Source organism: Chlorocebus sabaeus, chromosome 11 (assembly GCF_047675955.1).
Source record: "Chlorocebus sabaeus isolate Y175 chromosome 11, mChlSab1.0.hap1, whole genome shotgun sequence".
Taxonomy (NCBI): Eukaryota; Metazoa; Chordata; class Mammalia; order Primates; family Cercopithecidae; genus Chlorocebus; species Chlorocebus sabaeus.
The window spans coordinates 7048666-7072968 of NC_132914.1; the positions used below are offsets into that span (position 1 = coordinate 7048666).

The 24303-nt window shown below is 54.8% G+C and overlaps 2 protein-coding genes across 3 annotated transcripts; both read left to right on the plus strand.

The window, feature by feature from the left end:
* The first annotated feature begins 3828 nt into the window (after positions 1-3828).
* On the plus strand, positions 3829-8630 carry PTMS (parathymosin). The gene is made up of 5 exons (XM_037988353.2): positions 3829-4399; positions 7282-7353; positions 7599-7677; positions 7835-7896; positions 8070-8630. The coding sequence occupies exons 1-5, from the start codon at positions 4355-4357 to the stop codon at positions 8118-8120; spliced, it is 309 nt and encodes a 102-aa protein (XP_037844281.1). The 5' UTR covers positions 3829-4354; the 3' UTR covers positions 8121-8630.
* A 1509-nt stretch (positions 8631-10139) lies between these two features.
* Positions 10140-16569, plus strand: LAG3 (lymphocyte activating 3). 2 transcript variants are annotated; one of them, XM_007967405.3, is made up of 8 exons: positions 10144-10572; positions 10857-11004; positions 11339-11643; positions 12241-12510; positions 12919-13194; positions 14892-15134; positions 15416-15546; positions 15871-16564. In XM_007967405.3, exons 1-8 carry the CDS (start codon positions 10515-10517, stop codon positions 16057-16059), a joined length of 1620 nt encoding a protein of 539 aa, XP_007965596.3. In that variant the 5' UTR covers positions 10144-10514; the 3' UTR covers positions 16060-16564. The 2 variants fall into 2 exon arrangements, with proteins under 2 accessions (XP_072876525.1, XP_007965596.3); XM_073020424.1 differs by lacking the exon at positions 14892-15134 and having other exon boundaries at positions 10140-10572; positions 15871-16569.
* The last annotated feature ends 7734 nt before the right edge of the window (positions 16570-24303 follow it).

Here is a 24303-nt window from a genome sequence, read left to right on the forward strand (position 1 = left end):
CAGAAACTTTGGTTGTGATGTTCAAAACATAAAAGAGATGTCCAACCAGGACATCAGTAGTTACTGGGAAGATCTCAAGTCAGACAGAGGGAAGCCAGTATCCTGGCAGCATGTTGTGTTTTCCCAGCCTCCTTGAAGAAGGCTGAGAGAGCTGTCAGATTGAGTCCAAAATGGTGCTTCTGGGCTCGGAAATATGTGGTTTATTGAGCTTTCTTGTTTGTGCCTGGTGTGGTGCTAGATACTATGCCACAGGAGACATCAGTGTGGGTGGAAGACCAAGGAAGGCGATTTGGTGTTGAGAACAACATATGGAAAAAATGGATAAGGGTCTGCAAAGTCAGGAGGAATCAGGGAGGCATTCCAGAAAGGGAGTACCCACGGAGATGGGACGCATGATGGATATGCCTTAGTGTTGCTTGGAAGATGATCTCTCCTTATTCTTAACACTCGTGGAGGTAACACACTCAAACATGATCCGGCCGGGTGTGATGACTCATGCCTGAACTCCCAGCACTTTGGGAGGCCGAGGTGGGCAGATCACCTGAGGTCGAGTTTGAGACCAGCTTGGCCAACATAGTGAAACTCCATCTCTACTAAAAATACAAAATTATCCAGGTGTGGTGGTGCACGATTGTAATCCCAGCTGCTTGGGAGGCTGAGGCATGAGAATTGCTTGAACCCAGGAGGCAGAGGTTGTAGTGAGTGGAGATTGTGCCACTGCACTCCGGCCTGTTTGACAGAGTGAGACTCTGTCTCAAAACAACAACAACAATAAAAAAACATGATCGAAGTTAGGCTAATTTAGGTCTTCCTCTAGGACTCCATCTCCTTTCAACTCTCCACTGACTTTCATTTTGAAAAGTTTTAGATTGGAAAAAAAAAAAAAAAAAGCAAAGGAAAATGGGGGAAATGGGGGATAGAAAATGAGGTCACTGGGAATGGAAGGGGGATAAAGTAAAACAAGGAGTGAAGATAACTCCCCCAACTTTCAAGTCTGTCTTCCAAGGCCTTGAATGATAACTAGGCCTTCCTTACCCCTTAACCAATAGGAGAAATAGGCACACTGAAAAAAATCCAGGAAGCTGGAGAGGGGGAAGAATTCACCAAGAATGAGATGGAAATAACTAGAATTGAACACTTCCCACACATGGTATCAAGGTAAATTTCTAGGATGTCAGGCCATTAGTCATCGTTTCCGGGGGGCTCAGACCTTCGTTGTTCTCACCTGGTCACTTTTTTCCCACTTTCAGAAAATGTGTAAGAAGCACATGTTTCCCCCATTCAACTAGTGGGAGAAATTCTCAATTGGACTGTAGAGTAAGGTAATTCTAGGAATAGGCAAGCCTCCACAAAGCCTCAGAAATAGTTCCATGGAGAAAAGCAAACACAGGCATTTAACACTGTTGGCCCCAGAGGCTTGAGGCTAACCCCTAGGACTGTCGGGTGGCTTTCAGATCCCACTCACTCCACATTCATCCCAAGTCTCACTTCCAGCTTCTTTCTCATGAAGCCAAGACTTCAGAAGACTGGCTTGTTGTCCAACCAGAGAGAGAAGGCTAAAGGATGCTTCATCCACGCAGGAAAGGAATTCGATCCAGGCCTCCAGCTTCCTAGATCTTTTCCCTGGGGTCCCTCGGACCCTAGTGTCCAAGCTCTTAGATTCTCAAGGCACTCCCTTGGGCTTTGGGGCAGGATTCCCATTCTCTGCCTCTCCATCTCTCTGGAATTTTCCACTGCAGCTGCCTCTGCTCCCAGACACCCCTCCCTGGGCAAAATTCCCGGCTCCCTCCGCCTCCCCTTCCCTAATCACACCTCGTTCCCACCCCCAGCCCTGAGGCCCAGCCCACAGTCCGGCCCACAGCCCACGCTAACCCTGGTGGTCCCAGTTAGAGAAGTGGGAGGCCAGGCCCCTTATGGAAGGGTGAGAGGGAGTGTCCCAGCCTCTCTTTAGGGCAGGGAGAAGGGACACTGGAGGGGCTGGTCCCCTGTGGGGCTGGAGTTGGGGGAGTGGCCCATCTCACATCCCCATATAAGGCAGGGCAAGCAGTTAGGCTTCTGGATTGGCTGATTCAAATGAGCATTCCACCTGGCAACAGGGTTTCTATTGGCTATCAGGAAAAATAGGAGGAAGGTGGATGGAGGTTGTTGGTGGCGGTGATTGGAGGGGGGAGGGGAGTGGAGGTGACCGGAGTGGGGGGCGGTTACCAGGGCAACAGGGTAAGAGCCCAGCAGGGTGTCCGAGACAGCAGGCGGGGCTGGGAGGTGGAGTGGAGGGAAGAGGAAAGGAAGGCGGGAGGGAGAGGAAAGAGCCTGATGGGGAGGGAGCGAGACTGGGAGACTGGGTTGGTTGGGGGGGGAGTAGCAAAGGATCGAGGAGAGGGAGATAAATGAAGCAAGAGGAGTACAGAGATGGAGATGGTGAGAGACGGCTGAAGACATCAGCCAGTGAGTCAGAGAAACAGATTGAGAGAGGGACATGGAAAGATCTCAGAAAAGATAGAGTCCGGCAAGGAAAAATCCTGGGTGGGGCCCCAAGATTTTTGAGGAGACTGAGAATGAAATATTGATAGAAAAGTCAGAAAGAGAAACTGGGAGGCGTGTACATCAAGGAACCAAAAGATGGTGTATTTAAGCACTCCAACACAAAATAATGATAATGATCATCAAAATGGTTTTTTTATTAATAAAATGAAAATAAGATGAGGAATAATGGTAATGACAGACAAATATAGGAGTGCACGCACACCAAAGGTCTTTTTCCAAACCCCAGCCTTCCACCCCGTCCACCTTCCTGACCTTTAATACACAACCCAGCCCCTGTTCCCTTCTGAAATCCCAAGCTTTTCAAAATGACTCAAAGATACCGAGATTGAGGGCGAGGAGCTGAGGATGTCTGGAATAGGGTGGGGCTGGAACTCCAGACCTGGACCTGTATTATATTTGCAAAGGAGGCAAATATAACCCAGAAAGGCTAGGGAAGATGGCAGCAGAGGAATGAGAAAAGCTAACGGACGGCAAATGTAAAAAATGAGGACAGAATGAGGAGTTGAGGAAAGCCAGCCAAGAATAGAGGGCCAGGTGCCTGACTCAGATAAGACAAGAGCAGGGTTGTCTGGGAAAGGTAGGGAAAGAGACCAGAGGTGGAAGGGCAGAAGAGGGTCAGTAAGGAGTGGAGAAGAGGTGAGAGAAGAATGGGAGCGATTCGAGTTATAATTGGTTGTGAGGGAGGGGTCTGGGTACAGATGACTGAGGACAGATGAAGAGAAATAGAAGGACCGGGCGAATAAAAGTGAGGTGACAGGCGAATAAGAGAGGTAGAAGATGGAGGAGAGCTGGAAGCAAAGGAGACCAGGGGCCTGACTCCCTCCAGCTCACAGCACGGGGCCAGGAAGGCAGGCACCCGGCAAGGGTCACAAGTGTCAGTCTGGCGGGAGGGAAGGCTGGGCTGCCCTTTCTGCCCTCCCATCCCTCCTCAAGGCCATCCAGAGAATGTGGATGGAGGATGAGAGGGGGAAATCCGGCGTGGTGTGGAAGGAGCGCCCGAACCCTCTTCCTCTTCTTTAAGCTTTTGGTTTCTCAAATACCTGCCCTATCTTCCCATCTGCTCCCCTCACCCCACCCTTTGACAAAATCCCAGGGCTTTTTTTGGGGTCAGTAGGATTCTGGCCACCTCTCCAGTCCGCCCCCAAAAGCCAGACTCCACATTCGCAGGCAGTAGGTTGGGATTTGGAAAGGTGCCTCCCCGCAGGAACCCCACCCCTTCCCACCTCCTCGCCCCACTCTTTCTCCGCGGCCGTCAGTCTCTCCATTTCCCCCTCCTGGTCTCGTCCTCCCTCCCGACTCTCTAGCTCTCCCTCCCCTCGCTTTCATCCTCCTATCCCCACCTCTCCAACCTCCTCTTTCATCCCCCTCCCCTCTCCTCTCCTCCCCGCTCCCGCCTGCCCCACCCCTGGGAAGCCCCTCCCGTCGGGCAGCGCCGCCTTATAAGCGGGTTCCCTTCCCGGGGGCGGCAGCGGCTGGTCGGCGGCAGCTCTGCTGGTGCGGGGGTGGCAAGCCCGGGACCGAGCGACCGCGGCCGAGCGCGCCGGCCACCGCCTGCACCGCCCTTCCGCCCGCCCTCCGGACGGCCGCAGCCCTGCGGGTCTCCGCTCTAGACCCACCCCCGCCCCACCCCGCGCGCCTCTGCCGCCTCTTCCAGAGACCCAGCTTGCCGAGCGGCCGCCGCTGCCGCTGTCGCCGCCGCCGCCGCCACCGCGCCAGGTTCAGGCCGCGGCCACCCTCCGCCGTCCAGGGCCCCTCCGTCTCGGCTCCGGGACCCCGGCTCCCCGCCAGCCCCGGCCCCGGCCCCGGCACCATGTCGGAGAAAAGCGTGGAGGCAGCGGCCGAGTTGAGCGCCAAGGTACGGGCGGGGGCAGCGGCGGCCCGGACTTCGCGTGGCCCTGGGGCCCGGCGCGGTCCTCCGCCCCGGGCCGCCCCCGACGGCCCCGCGCGGCCCTCGCGCCCGGGTCCTGGCGGACCCCACTGCGCCCTCCCACCGCTCCCCGGCCCGGAGCTGCCTTCCCGGCTCCGCGCGGCTAGCGCCAGCGCCCTCTAGCTGCCCTGCGCGCACCACGGCGCCCGGCCTCGCCGCTCCGGTCGCGCCGGCCCCCGCAGCCGTCCCCACCCCTCTTCGGCCCCACCTCGCTGACCGGATCCCGTCCGGCTTTCCGTCCCAACGCCCCGAGTCTCACTTTGCCGCGCCCCCTCCCTGCGCCCCGCTGCCGCGTCTCTCCTTGCAACCCGACCTCACCTTTCCTCGCTAAGCGGTTTGAGATCCTCAAGTGTAAACAGGACTCTCCCTGGAGGCTACTCCTCCCGGCCCCTCCCCGCGGCCCGACCGTCGCTCGCTTCTCTCCCCGGACGGCGGCTGCCTCTGTTTTCTCGTTCCCTCCCCTCAGCTGGCTTTCAGCTTTATTTTTTCTTCATCGTCCCTTTTCCACATACACACTGGAAGAATCTCGAATTCCTAAAAATTAGAAGCGGGGCAGGAATAGCCTTCGAAAAAGCCGAGGCTGGGCATTGCATGGCATTGCGTCGAGCTGTCCTCGCCCTCATCAGCTCCCTTCCCCTGCCCCATCCGTTCGCCCTTGCTTCTCTTCCAGCCTTCTCTAATTTCCCCAGGGAACCTGCGGAGTGTCGCTTTGGGAAATTAACGCGGCCGGGGTTTGGGGGCTGGGAGCCCTATCTTGTGTGTGTATATGTGTGGCGGGGCGGGTTGGGGCGCGGTGGTTGCTGAGGGGCCGTCACACTGGTCTCCCGGAGGCCAGCGAAGTGAAACGGGGGGAGCCAATGGGATTAACGGCGGTGGGAGAGGGGCTGTGTGCGATCTGCCAAGGTGCGCCCGTGTGGCCCTCCGGCGGGCTGTGCGGTGGCATGTGACTTCACTGAGTAGGTGTCTTTGTATGTCTGAAATCCAGCGAGTGTGTGGGACTGCCCGTGTCAGTTACATGTGTGCATGTGGAGACGTAGATTTTCTGGAGCCATGTTGTCGCTTTGTGAGTGTTAAGTGGCTCCGCTTTGCTCCCGTGCTGTCTCAAGAGTGTGTACCAGAATGGCCCAGCGCTGGGCCATGTGTCTCCCATCGCGTGGGTGCCCCTCTCTCTGCGTGCATCGCTGTCGGCCGGTGTAGGTGTGTGTGCCTGTCTTGAGTAAATGAGGCCAGAGGGCCGCTTAGCAGAAGACCTAGGGCTCAGGTCACATATTCTCCTGGAAAAGGGATCATGGAAGGACAGTGACCAGAAGGACAGAACAGGGGAGGAGAGAGCCCGGCCTCTTGAACTTTGGTCTCTGGTATTCTCACTCCCTCCCTCCATCAGCCCAGATGGGAACGTCAGGCCAGGGCGATACAGACTTCTGGTGCTGGGGCTCCCAGAGAGAAGCTGACCAGCTCCTTGCTCTCCTGGCCCAGGATGTAGGGAAGAGCCCACTAGGTAGTGGAAATGCCATATTGACCTTGTGGCACAGAAATGAAGACCTCACGGTGGGGTGGAAGGGCAGCCTCGCTGGAGTGAGGGTGAAGAGTTCTCAGCTACCCTTAAAGGGAGAAGGGAATTGAGCGCCCCTCAGGGCAGGCGTTCTGCACCGGGCTCCTCTCCTATCCCCTATCCTGTTCCAGAAAAGACCCCCCTCCCAGGGTGATCTCACACAGGAGACTTCCATTCACATGGAATCAGATACACAGCATGGCACACCAACACCAGATCAGATCACACAAGGACACCTACCGTGTTACACTGTGCCTGCCAAGGAGTGGGTGGGGAGAGGACTGGAATCTGAATTGGGAGGCTAGTGTAGTGTCCAGAAGGGACTCACATGGGCATCTCCCGCTGCCATATCAGCACAGGATGTCACCCTATGCCTGCTAGGATCTTGGGGTGAAGGAGAGGGGCTGGCCGGTGGGAGGGTCTACTAGACAGGTGCCTCCCTCTTCTCCATTCCTATCCCACCCCGGTCACAGACCTTGTTTGTTGCTCTCTCCTTGTCTCCCATGCCTGCTACTCTTCCCCTCCTTGTTTTCTCTCCTACTTCACCTACATTTCCACTGGAAATGCTACTTCCACTCTTCCGCTACACCCATGCATACATCATGGGAGGCAGGAAGAAGGAAACTACTTGAACTGTTTTGGGGTGGGGAGGGCAGAAAGTGGGAGGGGTGCTGGGAATGTGCTAAGGTGCTCTCCCTATCTCTGGTAGTGTTTGGCCAAGTAGGGGCCTGAGGATTAGGGAGACACAGACGGAGAGAAACAAAGACCTTAGAAGCTGAAGGGGAAGCTGGGAGGGATGCCCAGGAGAGAGAGTCCTCAGGAAAAGGCCCCAGAGGTAGACAAAAGGCAGAGCTAGGCGGGCAGTGGGGGGCAGGCCAGGGAGGCGGAGGGACACAGGAGGGGGTGGGGCACTGGGGCTGCAAGCAGATGGAGAGGATTTGCTTTGCTGAGCTGAACTCTTCAGCCAGTGAGGTTTGGGAGAACTTGATGGGGGTGGGGATCGTTACCCTGGTTGCCAGCTCCTGCTTCTTCATCCCTTTCCCACCCCACCTTGGGTCTTGGGGAAGGAGGTGTTTGGTCTCAACCCCTTCATGGCCCTAATGTAAGGACCCTGGGGCCCCTATTCTGTCTCTAAGTTGTGGCCACCTTTTCAGTTCATACTCCTCTAAGTTCACTACAGAGGGAGGACGGGGGCTGCAGGGACTTAGGGGCTGCAAGCCATTTGTGGTGAGAAAGGTGACCTCTTTCTCCCTTGCAGGACCTGAAGGAGAAGAAGGAGAAGGTGGAGGAGAAGGCAAGCCGGAAAGAGCGAAAGAAAGAAGTGGTGGAGGTGTGGAGGGGTGGGGGAGAGGACCACATCTACCCTACCATCTTCCTCCCAATCATCTCATCCTTCCTCCACTTTCCTTCTGAGGGTGCTGGGTCCTGCCCTTGCACTGAGCCCTCTCATCCTTGCTGCCCCACCCGGAGGCCCCTCCCAAGTCCTTTTCTCACCCAGTCTGCCCTCCCATTGGTGGTAATGGTGGGCAAGGCATGCAGCCAGCCTGAGGCTACTCCCTCTCCTGGTCCCCACAGGAGGAGGAGAACGGGGCTGAGGAGGAAGAAGAAGAAACTGCTGAGGATGGAGAGGAGGAAGATGAAGGGGAAGAAGAAGGTGGGGAGGGGCAGGGGAGGCTGGGCTGGCAAAGTCTGGGCTCCAATGAGCAGAGTCAGGGTGGGTTTGAAGACCTGAAGCAGGGCTGAGGGCGACCACAGGGGGTCTGTGCCAGAGCTTCCTGCCCTTCCCCAATGACCCATTTCTGGCTCCTCAGATGAGGAAGAAGAAGAAGAGGATGACGAAGGGCCCGCGCTGAAGAGAGCTGCCGAAGAGGAGGTTTGGGCTGGGTTGCTGGGCCTGAGGGGCTGTCAGGGATGCAGCCGGGCTGGGCGCCCTTTGGATTTGGACCCAGATACCTGTGCAGCAGGGGTGGGGGCTGGAACAGGACCGGGACAGGGGGAGGTCTCCCCTCCCATTTTACAACTCCCCCATTCTCTCCCTCTCCACAGGATGAAGCTGATCCCAAGCGGCAGAAGACAGAAAATGGGGCATCGGCGTGAGCCCCTGCCAACGGGCTGGGGTTGGGAGGCCTCTCTGGGCCTGGAGGTGGGGGTGGGGGCAGACAAGTCCAGCCACTGTTCACCTGGCTCCCTGCTCTGGGCCCTGCACCAGAGCTGCCACCCTCTTCTTTCTCCCCAGCCTTCTCATTTCCGCCTTTCCAGACACTGCGCCCTCCACCCTCACTCTGCCATTGTTCCACCTCCTGACCTGCTCCATCTGAGCTCCCCAGCTGGCCCCCAATTGCTCCTCTCTCTCTTTGCTCTCTTTCTCCCTCCCCTACCAGCCCCATCCTTCCTCTGGTAGCCTCTCCCACCTAACCTCTGCATCCCCCAGCCTCATGTCCTGCCCCATCCCTATCCTGCCTGACCCCTGGATCTCCCTCAGATCCCCTCTTCTCAGACAGCGCCAGGCCGGGGTGGGGCCGGGGTTGGGGCCGAGCCCCACAGCTGCCCCCCTCCCCTCCCTTTTTGTATAATTTAATAAAGAAATGGTCGCGCTTCTGTTTTTAACCTGTCTCCTGCTTTCCCGGGGGGGTCCAGTCAGTGTGACAAAAGGGTAGAGAAGGGAGGAGGGTGGCTGACCTCACATTCTGCCAGGACCCTTCCCTTTGATACAAAAGCAGCAGCACACTCCTGCCACCCACGACTCAAGAAGACAAGAGCAGCCCTCCAGGGGTGGCCCGGAGCCCAGCTCTTCTGAGAGCTGACTTACGTCCTGTTTTGGATTCTCAGGGATGCTCCTCCCCAGCAATACACACTTCCCTGCTAACCCACACAAGACCTAGACACTGCTGAGCCCAGTGGAAAGCTACCAGCTCTATTGTGCTGAACCAGGCACAGAGAAACAGCCCAGAAACAGGAAGTCCTGCCCCTGAGCTGGGAGAGGGCTGGTAGTCCTGGGTCTCAGCCTCCTAGGATCTGGAGTGAGCTGCCGGGCATCAGAGATGCCCTTTGCCTGGCACAGAAGAGAGCTCCTTCCAGTCAAGCAGGGAAATCCTGGGCCTCTTGTCATTCCCAGGTCAGCTGTATGTTTCGTCACCTGCCCTCCTACTCTCCCTGGGCTGGGCTGGGGAGTGGGAGTTGTATCACTCTTGTCAGTCTTGGGCCCTCCCTAGTCCCACTGCCTCTGTTTCCCGAGTATGATCTCTGTTAGGAGATTGCTAAGATATCTGCATTTCTCCATCTCTGCATGACCCTTGCCCTCTCCTCTCAGTTTGGAACCTCTGGATTGGAGAATGCTTCTGAGTGCATGGGGGCCTGAGCTGGCGTGGGGAGGGGTGTTGACTCATCAACAGCATCATTTGTCCCGGAAGACTCCCATAACTCATTCAAAGTCAGGATTAAACACTCTCCCGCACACAGGTACACGCGCAGCTTTTATCTTCACACTCCCTAACCTTGGCAAATTGTACAATTTCTTGGGAGCTCAGTTTCCTCATCTGTACAATGGGGAAAATTACTAGATTTCATGAATTACTGTAAGTGTCCTATACAGTGCTTAGCACGTAATGAAGCCTCAATACAATGTACTCTCCATGCCCTGCAGAGCTGGCATGCCTCGCCTTAGACCCACCATGTTTTAGGGTGCAGTAAAGCAGTAAAGCTTCCTGTCCACCATGTTCCCAGGAAACATTGTACTGATGGGTGGAAAGGCCAGTCTAAAGGGGTTACGAAGTTCTGGGAGGTTAAGAGAATGAGGGAGGAGATTAAGCAACAAGGAAAGAGCTTGCCAAGAAGGAAGTGTGAATATTGGGACTGAGGAGGCAGCTTGGAGATGGGCAAGGGGGCAGTTTCAGGCAGAAATGGTGTGTGGAGGCAGAAGGTCCCTGGCAGAGGGAGCAGTCTGGAAGGTGGGGCAGGGGCGAGGAGGGGGAAGTGGGGAGACCCAGGACTGAGGAAGTAAACAAGGGGAGCGCCACCACAGAGGTGGAGGGTGCTGTTGCTGGGAATCAGCCCCCTCAGACTTTCCACTGCGAAGCGAAACCGTAAGCCCTGGGGTGCGGGGGGCGGGCAGGGAGGAGGGGAAGTGGGGAAGGTGGAGGGAAGGCCGGGCACAGGGGTGAAGGCCCGGAGACCAGCAGAACGGCATCCCAGTCACGACAGCCGCTTTGCTCTGTCTGCTCTCCGCCAGGGCCCTGCTCTGTTCCCTGGGACACCCCCCCCCCACCTCCTCAGGCTGCCTGATCTGCCCAGCTCTCCTCTGGATTCTGGCCTCTGGTCATCCCTCCCCACCCTCTCTCCAAGGCTCTCTCCTGGTCTCCCTTCTTCTAGATCCTCTTCCTCCACCTCCCTATCTGCAGAACTTCTCCTTTGCCCCCCCACCCCCCACCACTGCCCACTTTCCTTTTCTGACCTCCTTTTGGAGGGCTCAGTGCTGCCCAGACCATAGGAGAGATGTGGGAGGCTCAGTTCCTGGGCTTGCTGTTTCTGCAGCCGCTCTGGGTGGCTCCAGGTAAAGCGGGGACAGCGGGAGGGTTGACCTCCGGCCCCACAGGAGGGGACCGGCAGGGATCTCTGTGGCCACAAAGGTCCTGAGGTCCTTAGCTCTGTGGTGGATTCTTCTAATCCCTTTTTTGGACAGTCCTTCCACCCCCAAAGCCTCGCTGGGCAGAGAAGGGACAGAAACCCCAGCTCTTCCTGCACCCTGTTTCTCCCTCGGGAAGCACCCAGGCTCATTCTCTACCCCTGCCTCTTGGCTCACGCCCCCTCCCCTTGGCCTCTCTTTTGCTCACCTAGTGAAGCCTCCCCAGCCAGGGGCTGAGATCTCGGTGGTGTGGGCCCAGGAGGGGGCTCCTGCCCAGCTCCCCTGCAGCCCCACAATCCCCCTCCAGGATCTCAGCCTTCTGCGAAGAGCAGGGGTCACTTGGCAGCATCAACCAGACAGGTATGCACCCCAAACTTGGGCAACAGGACCCCCGAATCCAGCACTCACAACCCAACACCCATGCCGGTCCTCTGTCCCCTACCCTGAGGTGCCACTCCCTCTGAAGCCAGTGACCCAGTCTCCCTGCCCTCACCCGCACCGTTCCTGCCCTTGCTCTGCAATACCCTCACACCTGCATCCCTTCTCTCCGGAAGGGGATGCTGCCAGTCCAACAGAGGGGTCGGGGGTGAGAGGACGGTTGGTGGTCAAGAGAACTCTCAGGGCGGGCTTCCTCATCCTCAACGGGTGGCTGCCTGCCCCTGAACTTCTCAACTCCATTCTCTTTCCCGCCCAGTGGCCCGCCCGCTCCCGCCCCCGGCCACCCCCCGGCCCCCAGCCATCGCCCGGCGGCGCCCTACTCTTGGGGGCCCAGGCCCCGCCGCTACACGGTGCTGAGCGTGGGTCCTGGAGGCCTGCGCAGCGGGAGGCTGCCCCTGCAGCCCCGCGTCCAGCTGGATGAGCGCGGCCGGCAGCGCGGGGACTTCTCGCTGTGGCTGCGCCCAGCCCGGCGAGCGGACGCCGGCGAGTACCGCGCCACGGTGCACCTCAGGGACCGCGCCCTCTCCTGCCGCCTTCGTCTGCGCGTGGGCCAGGCCTCGAGTATGTGGGGCGGGACGACGGGAGAGGGGCTGGGAGGTGGGTCCCCATTCCCTGCCGCCGGGCAGGCAGGAAGGGCTGGGGCAGAGGCTGCGCTGTAGGCCGTGTCCGTGTCCGAGAGCTCCCAGAAGAGTAGAGGAAGGGGGTGGGCGGCCTGCTGGAGTGGAAGGGGCCCCCCGAAGCACGTGTATGGGGGGCCCTGTGGAGAGATTGTGTCAGCCCCGAGCTCCCCTTCTCCCACCCACGCGGGAGTGCCCAGAGGCGGGCGGAGCGGGGAGAGCACGGGGCTAGAGTGATTCATTTCAGATATCTGTGGCTCAGGGGGTGGGCTTCGCAGGGATCCAGGCCAGGAGAACGGCAAGGGTGGCTGATGCCAAGTAAATTCCAGGCAAGGGACAGGGGAAAGTAGTCCTGGGGACTCTTGGGGATCCACTTTAGGCACCTCCAGGTGCTGGGAGCTGAGATGGGAAGAGGGTGATGCGGGAGAGAAGACAAGTCTAAAGCCAGGTGCCTGTTTCCAGGAGCTTCCAGCTTGGCAGTCCTGCTGTGTTGGGAAATTGTTTCCAGTGGGCTGATCAAGTCTTCTTTATCCTTGCACAGTGACCGCCAGCCCCCCAGGGTCTCTCAGGACCTCTGACTGGGTCATTTTGAACTGCTCCTTCAGCCGCCCTGACCGCCCAGCCTCTGTGCATTGGTTCCGGAGCCAGGGCCAGGGCCGAGTCCCTGTCCAGGAGTCCCCCCATCACCACTTAGCAGAAAGCTTCCTCTTCCTGCCCCAAGTCGGCCCCATGGACTCTGGGCTCTGGGGCTGCATCCTCACCTACAGAGATGGCTTCAATGTCTCCATCATGTATAACCTCACTGTTCTGGGTAACTCCCTCACTCTGCTTCACACTTTACCACAACCCCTTCCTGCCCCCCTTGTCACCTCCCCTGACTATGGGTCCCCAAACCAGGTTCTCGGCAGCCAGTGGCCTACATCATTGCTGTGGGCCTCACTGTTCGACCCCCTTATATTGCTGGCAGCCTTGCAGCTGCCATCGCCCCTTCTTGCTTCTCCCATACCCTTCCAGCGTCATTGCCAGCCTTCCCTCTCCTTCTGGCTAAGCCCACTTGCTGGATTTCTGCGCATCCTCGGCTCATCACCTTATTCTGCTCCTTAGCACTCTTACGAGCTAGGGCATCTCCTGCACTCTTCTGCCTCCCTTCCCTGCAGCCCCAGCACTCCCTCCCCACTGCAGCACCCAGCTTTAAATTTGGATTTTCTTTTCTCTTCAGGTCTGGAGCCCCCAACTCCCTTGACAGTGTACGCTGGAGCAGGTTCCAGGGTGGAGCTGCCCTGCCGCCTGCCTCCTGCTGTGGGGACCCAGTCTTTCCTTACTGCCAAGTGGGCTCCTCCTGGGGGAGGCCCTGACCTCCTGGTGGCTGGAGACAATGGCGACTTTACCCTTCGACTAGAGGATGTAAGCCAGGCCCAGGCTGGGACCTACATCTGCCATATCCGTCTACAGGGACAGCAGCTCAATGCCACTGTCACATTGGCAATCATCACAGGTCAGCCTCACATGGGAAAGGAGTAGCTCCCCTCCTAGGGGAGAAAGAACAGGGAGGAAGGGCTGGCAGGGCAAAGACTGAGCAGACCCACCCAGTGGGTGATGCCAGGCCACTGGGCACAAGTTCCTGAGCCTGCCCATCTCGGCCCCCACTTTTCTCACCCCCATAATAAAGAATCGAAACTGAAAATCTCCTCTTGAGTCACAAGATAAAAGTTCCACTGTTCTCTATGGGACTCCCCTGCTCTCAATTGGCGGGAGGGTCTGGGAAGTTAGAAGGAAAGGTGACAAAAATTCCAAATGGTTCAAAAGAGGTAGAATATATTTCTAGAACCCTTTTCTACTTTGCGGACAAGGCTTGGGTTAAAGTTGCAGGAAGTGGCCTAGATTTGGGAGGAGTTAATAAATCCGTCCCTTGGTCAGCAAATATTTACTGAGTAAGGGTTTTCCAAGACGGTATAAAACAAACACAGAAAAAATAATACTCAGAGAGTATGTGTTGACTGGTTGATAACTATCAGCCATGACAGATTACTATGTCTGCAGCACTCACCTGCGGTCACTAAGTAGTAGCACCCCATGGCAGGTGCTTAATAATGTATAGAGATTGAATGAATACATGAACATGCTAATGGATAATACATTTCCTGAAGGCCAACCTGAGTTTTCACTTGCTTTCTGATACCTCTAACTAGATATTCTACCACCTCTCAGCCGCCTCACCCTGAATCCCATCTTTTTCTACCACCAATCCCCTTGCTGACTCAGCCTGTCAGTAATCCACTGGTATCCACCCACCTCGAAACCTGGCCTCCTCCTCCCTACGTCCCATCAGTCATCAAAGCCCACCAGTTCTTTCTGTCCAATGCCTTCTTGAAGGTCAACTGTTTTATGTAGACAGCTCAATGAGAAAGATACTGTTACCCCCGAAGACATTCTCAAAACACCTGGGAAGTGCCAGACTCTGGGTCTAAACTCAGGTGTCTGCATCACCAAATCACTCTTCAGGACCCTTTGTCTCCTCCCACCCTCCCATCTCTCACTTTACAACTTGGAGAATGCTCAGTCTCTAGATGAATGGGCCAGTTCCCTGTTCTCTATACATTCAGAAAGGGGGATGATGTTCATTCAGGGGACACCACAAGGCAGGAGACACTGATGTGAGCCATGTCATGGAAGTTGCAAAATTGTGAAGTAGATGGGGGGTCAGCTCATCTGACTGATTTTGAGGGTTCTGAGCATTTTGAGTAGAAAGTAATAAAAGAATCTGTAATAGTATTTCTTCTGTGGTCTGCCAGGGCCAGTTTCAGTGTGAAGGCAGTAGGGAGCCTGGAAATGTTTTGAGCAGGGGAAGGAGCTGACTAGAGCGTTGTCTGAACAAGATAAATGTGGCCGGCAGGGTGTGGTGGCTCACGCTTGTAATCCCAGCACTTTGAGAGGCTGAGGCAGGAAGAACACTAGAGTCCAGAAGTTCCAGACAAGCCTGGGCAACATGGTGAAAACCCATCTGTATAAAATTTAACAAAAAATTAAATAGAAAGAAAAAGATGAATGTGGCCATGACCCCTGATGTCCTTCCCCAACCTCACCTGGCCAGAACCCAAGTGAGTGCATGGTGACTGAGGCTTGGAGTTCAACCTGTGGTATCACATAAGGGGGCCAGAAACCCAAAAGATCTCTTCCTTCTACCCTTTTCAGTGACTCCCAAATCCTTTGGGTCACCTGGCTCCCTGGGGAAGCTGCTTTGTGAGGTGACTCCAGCATCTGGACAAGAACGCTTTGTGTGGAGCCCCCTGAACACCCCATCCCAGAGGAGTTTCTCAGGACCGTGGCTGGAGGCCCAGGAAGCCCAGCTCCTTTCCCAGCCTTGGCAATGCCAGCTGCACCAGGGGGAGAGGCTTCTTGGAGCAGCAGTATACTTCACAGAACTGTCTAGCCCAGGTCCGAGGCCCCAAAATGCAGGACCCCAATGCCACAGCAATAATCTTTATCCCCTTCCAGAACAGCCCCTGCACCCCCATCCCAGCGCTTTTCTTTCCAGACAGGGACCTGATCTCTGGCTCTTGCCTAGGGTTGACCTGTTTCCACCAATAATCAGCTGAAAGACCCTGGGACAAGTCCCTTAAACTCTCTGGATCTCCTTGCATCTGTAAAGTCTGAGGGAGTGACAACATGTCCTTTCTAGCCCTGACCCTACACCTCATCCTGTACTTTCTCCATAGGTGCACAACGCTCTGGGAGAGCCCCAGGGGCCCTCCGAGCAGGCCACCTCCCGCTGTTTCTCATCCTTGGTGTCCTTTTTCTGCTCCTTTTGGTGACTGGAGCCTTTGGCTTTCACCTTTGGAGAAGACAGGTGAGCCAGGGACGTGCCAACCCCGCCCCCCCAACAGCCCCTCCTCTTCCATCCTCAGAGTGCTGATGACACCCCTTCCTCAGGAAGGTGACCAAAGGGGACCCTGAACTTGCCCTCGGAGCCCCCCCTTCTTCATAAGCCTCTCACTCCAGGGACGGCTTGTGCCTGGGTAGGCTGGAACAGGGATTGAGAGAAAGCCAGGACCAGATGGGGAGGGCAGGGTGGCTGAGAAAATATAGATGGACTCAGTGTCCTTCCTAATCCGTTTCCCTTCATCCTTCTCCTCCTTCCACCCTCCATCTCTCTCTCCATCTCTTCTTACAGTGGCGACCAAGAAGATTTTCTGCCTTAGAGCAAGGGATTCACCCTCCGCAGGCTCAGAGCAAGATAGAGGAGCTCGAGCAAGAACCGGAGCTGGAAGCAGAGCCGGAGCTGGAGCGCGAGCTGGGGCCGGAGCCGGAGCCGGGGCCGGAGCCGGAGCCGGGGCCTGAGCCAGAGCCGGAGCAGCTCTGACCTGGAGCTGAGGCAGCCAGCAGATCTCAGCAGCCCAGTCCAAATAAACTCCCTGTCAGCAGCAAGCCTGAGTCTGGCTCTTTCTTGTCCAAGTGAAGGTTCCCGTCTCTCCCCAGCCTCTGGGGGCTCCCTTCTCCCACCCTAGCCTCCTAACCTACTTTCCCCAGCCAGCCTCCCTCACCTTCCCCTTTTCTGTTTCTGGCTGCTTCGCGTTTCTTTCTTGGTCTCTCTCTCTCTTGCGCTCACTCTCTTTTTCTCTCTCCTGGGTAATCATTTCCCTGAAGCTCCCCCCAAAAAGACCTTGCCCCTTGGCTCCGCAGCTCTCTCCTCCGTCCTTCCACCCACCTTCCACCCACAGTGCGCTGGCTGCCCTGGTTTCCTTGATATTTTTGTCCTTTGGGTCCACCCCACCCCACACTCAGCTGCACTTCAGCACTTGTCCTTGGCCCTCCGGCTGCAGCAGATGCGCACATATGCTCGCGCGCACGTGCACACACGCATGCACACACACACACACACGCACACACGCGCGCGCGGAGGACTGCCTTGTCAAGTCTTCCAGGAGATCTGGTCTGGAAACCTCTCTGGGCAGCAGGCTGGGGCTCCTACCTCTGCCCCACCCCCCACGTTCCTCAGCCCTTGGCGGCTTTTCAGGTCCCAGGCATGAGAACACACTGCCACCCAGTGGTCAGTGTTTGTCACACCCCAACGGAGGTCACTGGGCCGGCTGCGGCAGGCCTGAGGAGTTGAACAGTGCAGTGGACAAGGCGGAGCACAGATTGCTGCGAATGCAGGCACTGCCTTTGTATTGTGTATGCTCTATGTGCGGCATATGAGTGTGCGCCCAGTGACTGTCACATGTCCTATGCACCCTTCAGGAGAGGGACTGAACAATGCATGCCTCAGGAGATACAGCCCTGGCTGACCCTGGCAAGGGTGTAATCTATGTCTGACAAAGGGGAAGGCTGTGAACAAAGGCCTGTGCGTGGAGCAAAACAGCCAGCTGCGGCTGCGGGAATCAGGAGCCCCGGCTTCTCATTCCAGCTTTGTTGATGTGACTGTAGTGAATCTCCCTGAGCCTCAGTTTCCTCACCTATTAAATGGGATCATGATAATAACCCACCAGAATGGGTTGTTGTGAATGTTGGATAATAAAGGGCTTTGGAAACTGTGAAGTGCTCTGCATGTGTGGAGTACTTGTCTGATTATCCATCAGTGAAGGAGAAAGCAGGCCTGCTCTGGTCATGCTACAAATGATGTTGAAGACCCCAAGTCGGCCTGCGCCCTACTCTGTCTGTCTCTCTTGGAGCATTCACCTGGGCTATGCCGATGGTCCTCTCAGCAGAGCACACACGGCCTCAGCACATGGCACCCTCCAGTCTGGAATGGGACAGAGACTTCTGCCTGCGAGTGGGCGTGGGCCCTGGACTTTGGCCACAGATAGCTCTGTCAGGGGACTTTAACCCCATGCAGGAGAACAAAATATTGAAAGTGAGTGGGTGAGTGGGAGTGAGCCTGCTGGAGCAGGAGGGGCATGGTGGCATGTGTGAGTGGCGCCAACTGGGTCTGTGTGACGTGTGCAAAAAGACACAAAAAGACAGACCTGAGGACATGTCCCTGCAGAGACACCATAGTCACTCATTGGAGACAGAGGATAAAGAGGGTGACACCTTTGTTCTGTGCAGAGCCTTAGGGAGAGGGGGGACCCTCTGAAGCCTGAACAATGAACCATTTACAGCAATCTGAGGTTCTGAGCCTCAGGATGGTGAGACTCTTGCCTTGTCACTGGCAGAGAAACACTGGCACAGGAAGGAGGAAGCTCTGGCCCTGCCAGAGATGAGCACACTGCAAAAGGACTTGAAGTCCCTTTAGAAGCTTCCAGGCCAGGTGTCATGGCTCATGCCTATAATCCCAGCACTTTGGGAGGCCGAGGCAGAAGGATCGCTTGAGCCCAGGAGTTCAAGATCAGCCTGGGCAGCATAGTGAGACCTCATCTTTAAAAAAAAAAAAAAGGTTAGTTGGGCACACTGGTATGCCCCTGTGGTCCCAGCTATTTGGGAGGCTGAGGTGGGAGGATCACCTAAACCTGGGAGGTTGAGACTGCAGTGAGCCATAACTGTGCCACTACACTCCAGCCTGCGTGACAGAGTGAGACCCTGTTTCAAAAACAAAAAATAAGAAGCCTCCAAAGCGTCGTTCCCACCCTTTGTTGCTGCTCAGAGACCTCAGCTCTGCCCCAGGACCCTGCTCCCCACAGCCTTAGTGGGAGCCCTGATATTTTAATAGGGCAGGGGTTTCCTGGAAAGTTCTGTGGGTGGCATTTTTCCTTTCTACTAGCTAACATCCTATGCCCTTTGGGCTTATGAGAGTAGTCATCGAAGATTCACTGAGGCCTATGCGGGGACTTCCCCATGCTCTTTCATAAAGGGGACAGGGAGGGGACAGAAGCAGAATGAAGGGCGTCCTTTTTCCTTTACCCCCTAGAGAAGAGCAAAGGGCAGAAGGAAGGGGGGCATGTGGGCTGCATTCCGTGAGTGCTTCTCTGTGGGGTCTCTCCTAAGGGTGACATTCTTGGTTCCACTCCTCTTTCCACAGCCCCCCACTATCAGTCTGGCAGGATAACCTCCAGCCCTTTTCCTGTCCTCCAAAGGCCCCTAGGGAGCTTGGTTAATTCATCTGGCTTCTCCAAGTTGATCTGTAAACTGGTGTTCCAGGCTGCGGTCCTGGAGGGGAAGGAGCATTAGGAGGCCAGGAGCTCAGGGAGCTTCAGTGGGTGGGTGGGAATCAGCTCAGCTCCTTGTTAAGAAGGAAGGGGGTGTGTGTGAGTTACCTATTGGCGTATAACAAAAAAATTACCCTAAAACGTAGTAATTTAAAATAATAAGCTGGGTGTGGTGCCTCACACTGGTAATCCCAACACTTTGGGAGACTGAGACAGGAGGATTGCTTGAGGCCGGGAGTATGAGACCAGCCTGGGTAACTTAGTGAGATCACACCTCTACTTTTTTTTTTTTTTTTGAGACAGAGTCTCACTCTGTTGCCCAGGCTGGAGTGCAGTGGCTTGATCTCGGCTCACCGCAAACTCCATCTCCCAGGCTCAAGCAATTCTCCTGCCTCAGCCTCCCAAGTAGCTGGGACTATAGGCGCATGGCACCACACCCTGCTAATTTTTAAATTTTTGTATTTTAATTAATAATCAATTAATTATTTTTGAGACAGAGTTTGCTTTTGTTGCCCAGGCTGGAGTGCAGTGGCACAATCTTGGCTCACTGCAAGCTCCGCCTCCCGGGTTCAAGCAATTCTCCTGCCTCAGTCTCTGTAGTAGCTGGGACTACAGGTGCCCACCACCACACCTGGCTAACTTTTTGTGTTTTTAGTAGAGATGGGGTTTCACTGTATTAGCCAGCATGGTCTCGATCTCCCTGACCTCGTGATCCGCCTGCTTCAGCCTCCCAAAGTGCTGAGATTACAGGCGTGAGCCACCATGCCCGGTCTACAATTTTTTTTTCTTTTTGAATTTAAAAATGAGCTGGGCATGGTGGCATGCACCTGTGGTCCTAGTTATTCAGGAGGCTGAGGGAGAGGAATCACTGGAGCCCAGGATTTCCAGGCTGTAGTGAGCCATGATTGTGTTATTGCACTCCAGAGTGGGTGACAGGGTGAGATCCTGTCTCTAAAAATAATAATAACGATCACAATACACACTATCTCACACAATGAGGAACTCAGGAGCAGTCTTGCTGAGTAGTTCTGGCACAGGGTCGCTCATGAGGTTGCTGCTGAGGTGTGGGCCAGGCCAGGAGCCATTGGAAGGCTGGGATGGGGCTGGAGGATCTGCCTCCAAGACAGCTGCCCTGGGAAGTTGTGGGCCAGAGGCCTTAGCACCTCCCTGCTTGGGCGTCTTTATGGGGCCTCTCACAACACCACACAGCAACTGGCTTCCCTCAGAGGGACAGCGTGGACAAGACAAAAGCTACCATGTCTTTATTTCAAGATTGAATTTGATCTTGAAAACAACATACCATGATTTCTGCCCTATTCTATTGGTCACAGAGACCAACCTGGTGCAAGCAGGAGGGGGCAATGCAAGGGTGTGAACGGAGGGAGACAGGAGTCACTGGGAGCCATCTTGCAGCCTGGCTGTCAGAGTGGAGAGCAGTGCCTGAAACAGGGATAGGCCAAGAGAGGAGAAGGGACCCCTCCGAGCATCTCCATCCCCAGCCATCTTCTCTTGTCCACTCTCGAGAAGTTCTGGAAGCCAAGTGAGGTCTAGGGCCCTGGCAAGTCGAGTGTGTGAGGTAGGAGGCCGTACTGTGCACACTCAGCCCTGGAGTCGGGTTTGCCAGCCGTTCCCCTACCCGTGACCTGGTCTTCTCAGCTCCATAGCGCAGAGGAGGAGCCTCTGCAGGCCCAGAAATGTCCTTGCCCACCTCCCCTGCCTGGTAGAGATGTTAGGGTTCAGGCCTGAGCCCCTGCTGCTATCCCTCCTTCAAAGGAGGAGATCAAGGAGCTTAGGATCCCCTGCACAGGCCCACCCCAGGGTGGGGTTCTTCCTTTGAAGGGAATGGGTTTGGGGTATGGTCGGTTCTATCTGTTCTACTCTGTGGCTGACAGTTTCTCCAAGGGGCTGCAGGTGTCAGCTGTCTGAGCCCAGCCTGAGCTCTGAAATGTGCCTACTCAAACTTCCCGTGGGGTGAGGGAGGCCCAGAACCACCCTCTGAGAGTGGCAACAAGTGGTCCTGCAGCCAGGGGAAATGTGGATGGGGTAGACATGGTGTTGATACTCCTAGACTTTGCTTCCCAGAGAATAATCCCAAAGACCCTTCCCCTGCTCTCCATCCTCAAACCCTGCCCCCAGCCTGCTTTGCAGAGGGCGTCAGTGCCGCCAAACATACTTCTGGTAAGGAGGCCACCGCAGAGTTGCACCTGGGACTTTCAACTTTCCTCCAACCCTGGCTGCCCTAGGTCTCTCAGATCATCTAGTCTCCAGCACTCTGTCTGCAGCCTCTGACACCAGCTGCTCTCTCCTCCCCATCACTTCTTCCCCTGGCTCGGTCTCCTCCTGTTCTACAGCCTAGAGACACAGGATATACGCAGCAAAAATAGCCTCTGGAAGTCCCCCTGTCCCATGCTTTCAGACATGTGGTGGGGGCAGGTAGCTTGACTTCCATTTCTTCTTCTGTAAAGTGAGGATAGTAACAGTAACACCTACCAAAAAGCTCTGGCATGTGCAAACGAACGTGAGAGTGCTTGGAACATGGAAAACCATTCTATAGATGTGAGGATCATCGTGCTGCTGGGCCTCGGAAGCTCCAGATGAGGCGGTGGGCCTCACACCCCACTCCATTGCTATGGGAGCAGACTTCTCTTAGCTGCCATCCTGGCCTTTCTTCTTCTTTTTTTATTTTTAATTTCTTTTTTAGAGGTAGAGTCTCGTTATGTTGCCCAGGCTGGTGTGCAGTGGCTATTTACAGGCACAATCCCACTACTGATTAGCATGGGAATTGTGACCTGCTGTGTTTCCAACCTGGGCTGGCTCACCCCTCCTCAGGCAATCTAGTTCCCCACTCCCGGGAGGTCACCATGCTGAAGCTGAACTTAGTGCAGACACCTGATCTGTGCAGTGCCCTACAGCCCAGAACTCCTGGGCTGAAGGCATCCCCTCACTTCAGCCTCCTGAGTAGCTGGGACTATAGGCACTTGGCACCGCGCCCCACCTGGACCTTCTTTTTTTGTTTTGTTTTGTTTTCATTTTTGTTTTTGTATTTTTAGTAGAGACAGGGTTTCACCGTGTTAGCCAGGATGGTCTTGATCTCCTGACCTCATGATCTGCCCGCCTTGGCCTCCCAAAGTGCTGGGATTACAGGCGTGAGCCACTACGCCTGGTCCTGAACCTTCTTAATGCAGAGCAGAGGCAGTGCAATAAGAGGAACCACCCAGAGATTGGGGTCCAAGTGGGTGAATTCAAATCCCGGTCCACCAGCTATGGTTACTAGCTCTGTGACCTTTGACAACTGAAACTCCTTGGCTAGGTGCAGTGTGACTCATGCTTGTAATCCCAGCACTTTGGGAGGCAGAGGCGGGCGAATCACTTGAGGTCAGGAGTTCGAGACCAGTCTGACCACCACGGTGAAACCCTGTCTGTACTAAAAATACAAAAATCAGCCAGGCGTGGTGTTGCACTCCTGTAATCCCAGATACGCGGGAGGCTGAGGCAGGAGAATCGCTCGAACCCCGGAGGCACAGGTTGCAATGAGCCGAGATCACACCACTGCACTCCAGCCTGGGCGACAGAGCAAGACTGTTTTCAAAAAAGAAAGAAAGAAAGAAAGAAAGAAAATTACCCAATAGCCAGGGGTTGCAGGGAGCAAGAATGAGGAGTCAGCATTTAATGGGTACAGAGTTGCAGTGGGGGAAGATGAAAAATTTCTAGATGGTTGCACAACCATGCGAGTGTACTCAGTCCCACAGAGCAGTACATTTAAAAATGCTTAAAATGGCCAGGCACGGTGGCTCACATCCGTAATCCCAGCACTTTGGGAGGCCAAGGCAGGCAGATCACTTGAGGTCAGGAGTTTGAGACCAGCCTGCCCAACATGGTGAAACCCCATCTCTACTAAAAACACAAAAATTAGCCGGGTGTGGTGGTGGGCACCTGTAGTCCCAGCTACTCGACCATTGCACTACAGCCTGGGTGATGGAATGAGACTCCATCTCAAAAAAAAAAAAAAAAAAAAAAAGCTTAAAATGGAAAATTTTATGTTGCATGTATTTTACCACAATAAATTTAATATCAATAAGATGTAATATATCAGGAAAATATTAAACAAGTATTAAGGGTCTTCCAGGGTCAAGGCATCTGTGAGGGTGCTGGGAGTGTAGTGCTAACTAAGACAGACACGGTCCCCACTTTGGCCTATGAGCTAGACACTAAGCAGCGAATGACTTCATCGCAACTGGAAAATCAGGGAGAAGCACAGGGGAGTGGGATATCCTATGACAAGGAAAACTGATTTCAACTGAGGAACCTGAGTAGCCTCTGTGACTCTGGGGAGGAAGTTCTGTGCAGGAGGATGACAGAGCAACAAAATATAAACAGCCCCAATCCTGGCCCTGGAGGACGGCGTGCTGCTCCCTCACCTCTGCGCCACCCACCTCCACACTTCCTAGATGTGAAAAATAACTTCAATCTTGTTGAAGCCTCATTATTTTGGGTTTTCTTTTGCTTGTAGCAGAACCCAATGCTTACCGATAGACAATTCTCCCAGTTGAAAGAAGGTTCTTTTGTGATAAGATCTCCCAGCACCTTGTGCTTTTTCCTTTGTACTTGTCGAATTGTCATGAAGTTGTTCATTGTTTAGTGTCTATGTCATAAGCTGGAGTGGTGACCATATCTGTCTTATTCAGCATCACATCCCCAGCACCTAGCAGAGTGCCTTGGGCTGGTACACGCTTAACTACACACAGGAATGAATGGAGCAGGGCTCAAAACGTCAATGCCTATGAGAGACTGCCAGGTAATGTAAATGAGAAAAGCAGACTGGCTGTGAACAATAGGGAGGGTGGCTGTGAACAACAGGGAGGGTGTTTGCTTTTCAGTCTGAAGGAAGAAGGCCTGAGGAGGATACATTTTCCCCACTTTGAGGAGCAACTCTGAGGTTGCACCTGATACTTTCACTAACATCCATTAACCAAAATTGAGTCACTTGGACACATCCAGCTGTGAGGGAGTCTGGGAAGTATATTTTAAATCTGGGTAGCTAAGAGCTCAGCTAAAAATTGAGGGTTCTATTACCAAGAAGGAGGAGAAAATAGACTTTGGGGACAGCTAACGCAATAGCTGAGATCTCAAGAATGAATAAAAATTACCTAGATCAGTGATTCTCAGAGTTAAGTGTGGCCTGCAGACCTTTGGGAGTCCCTGAGACCCTTTCAGGGGATCTTCAAGGTCAAGCTATTTTCATAAAAAAATGCATGATGTTATTTTTCTTTGTCACTATGTTGACATTGCAATAATGTTGCAAAAGCAATCTGGATAAAACTGCTGCCTTAGCATAAATGAAGGCAGTGGCCCCAAACCATATGATAGTTATTGCATTCTTCACTGCCAGGTACTTACAGTAAAAAAAGAAAAAAAATTAATGCCAGTTTTACTTAAGAATGCCCTTAATGAGGCTGGGCACAGTGGCTCACGCCTGTAATCCCAGCATTTTGGGAGGCCGAGGTGGGCAGATCACCTGAGGT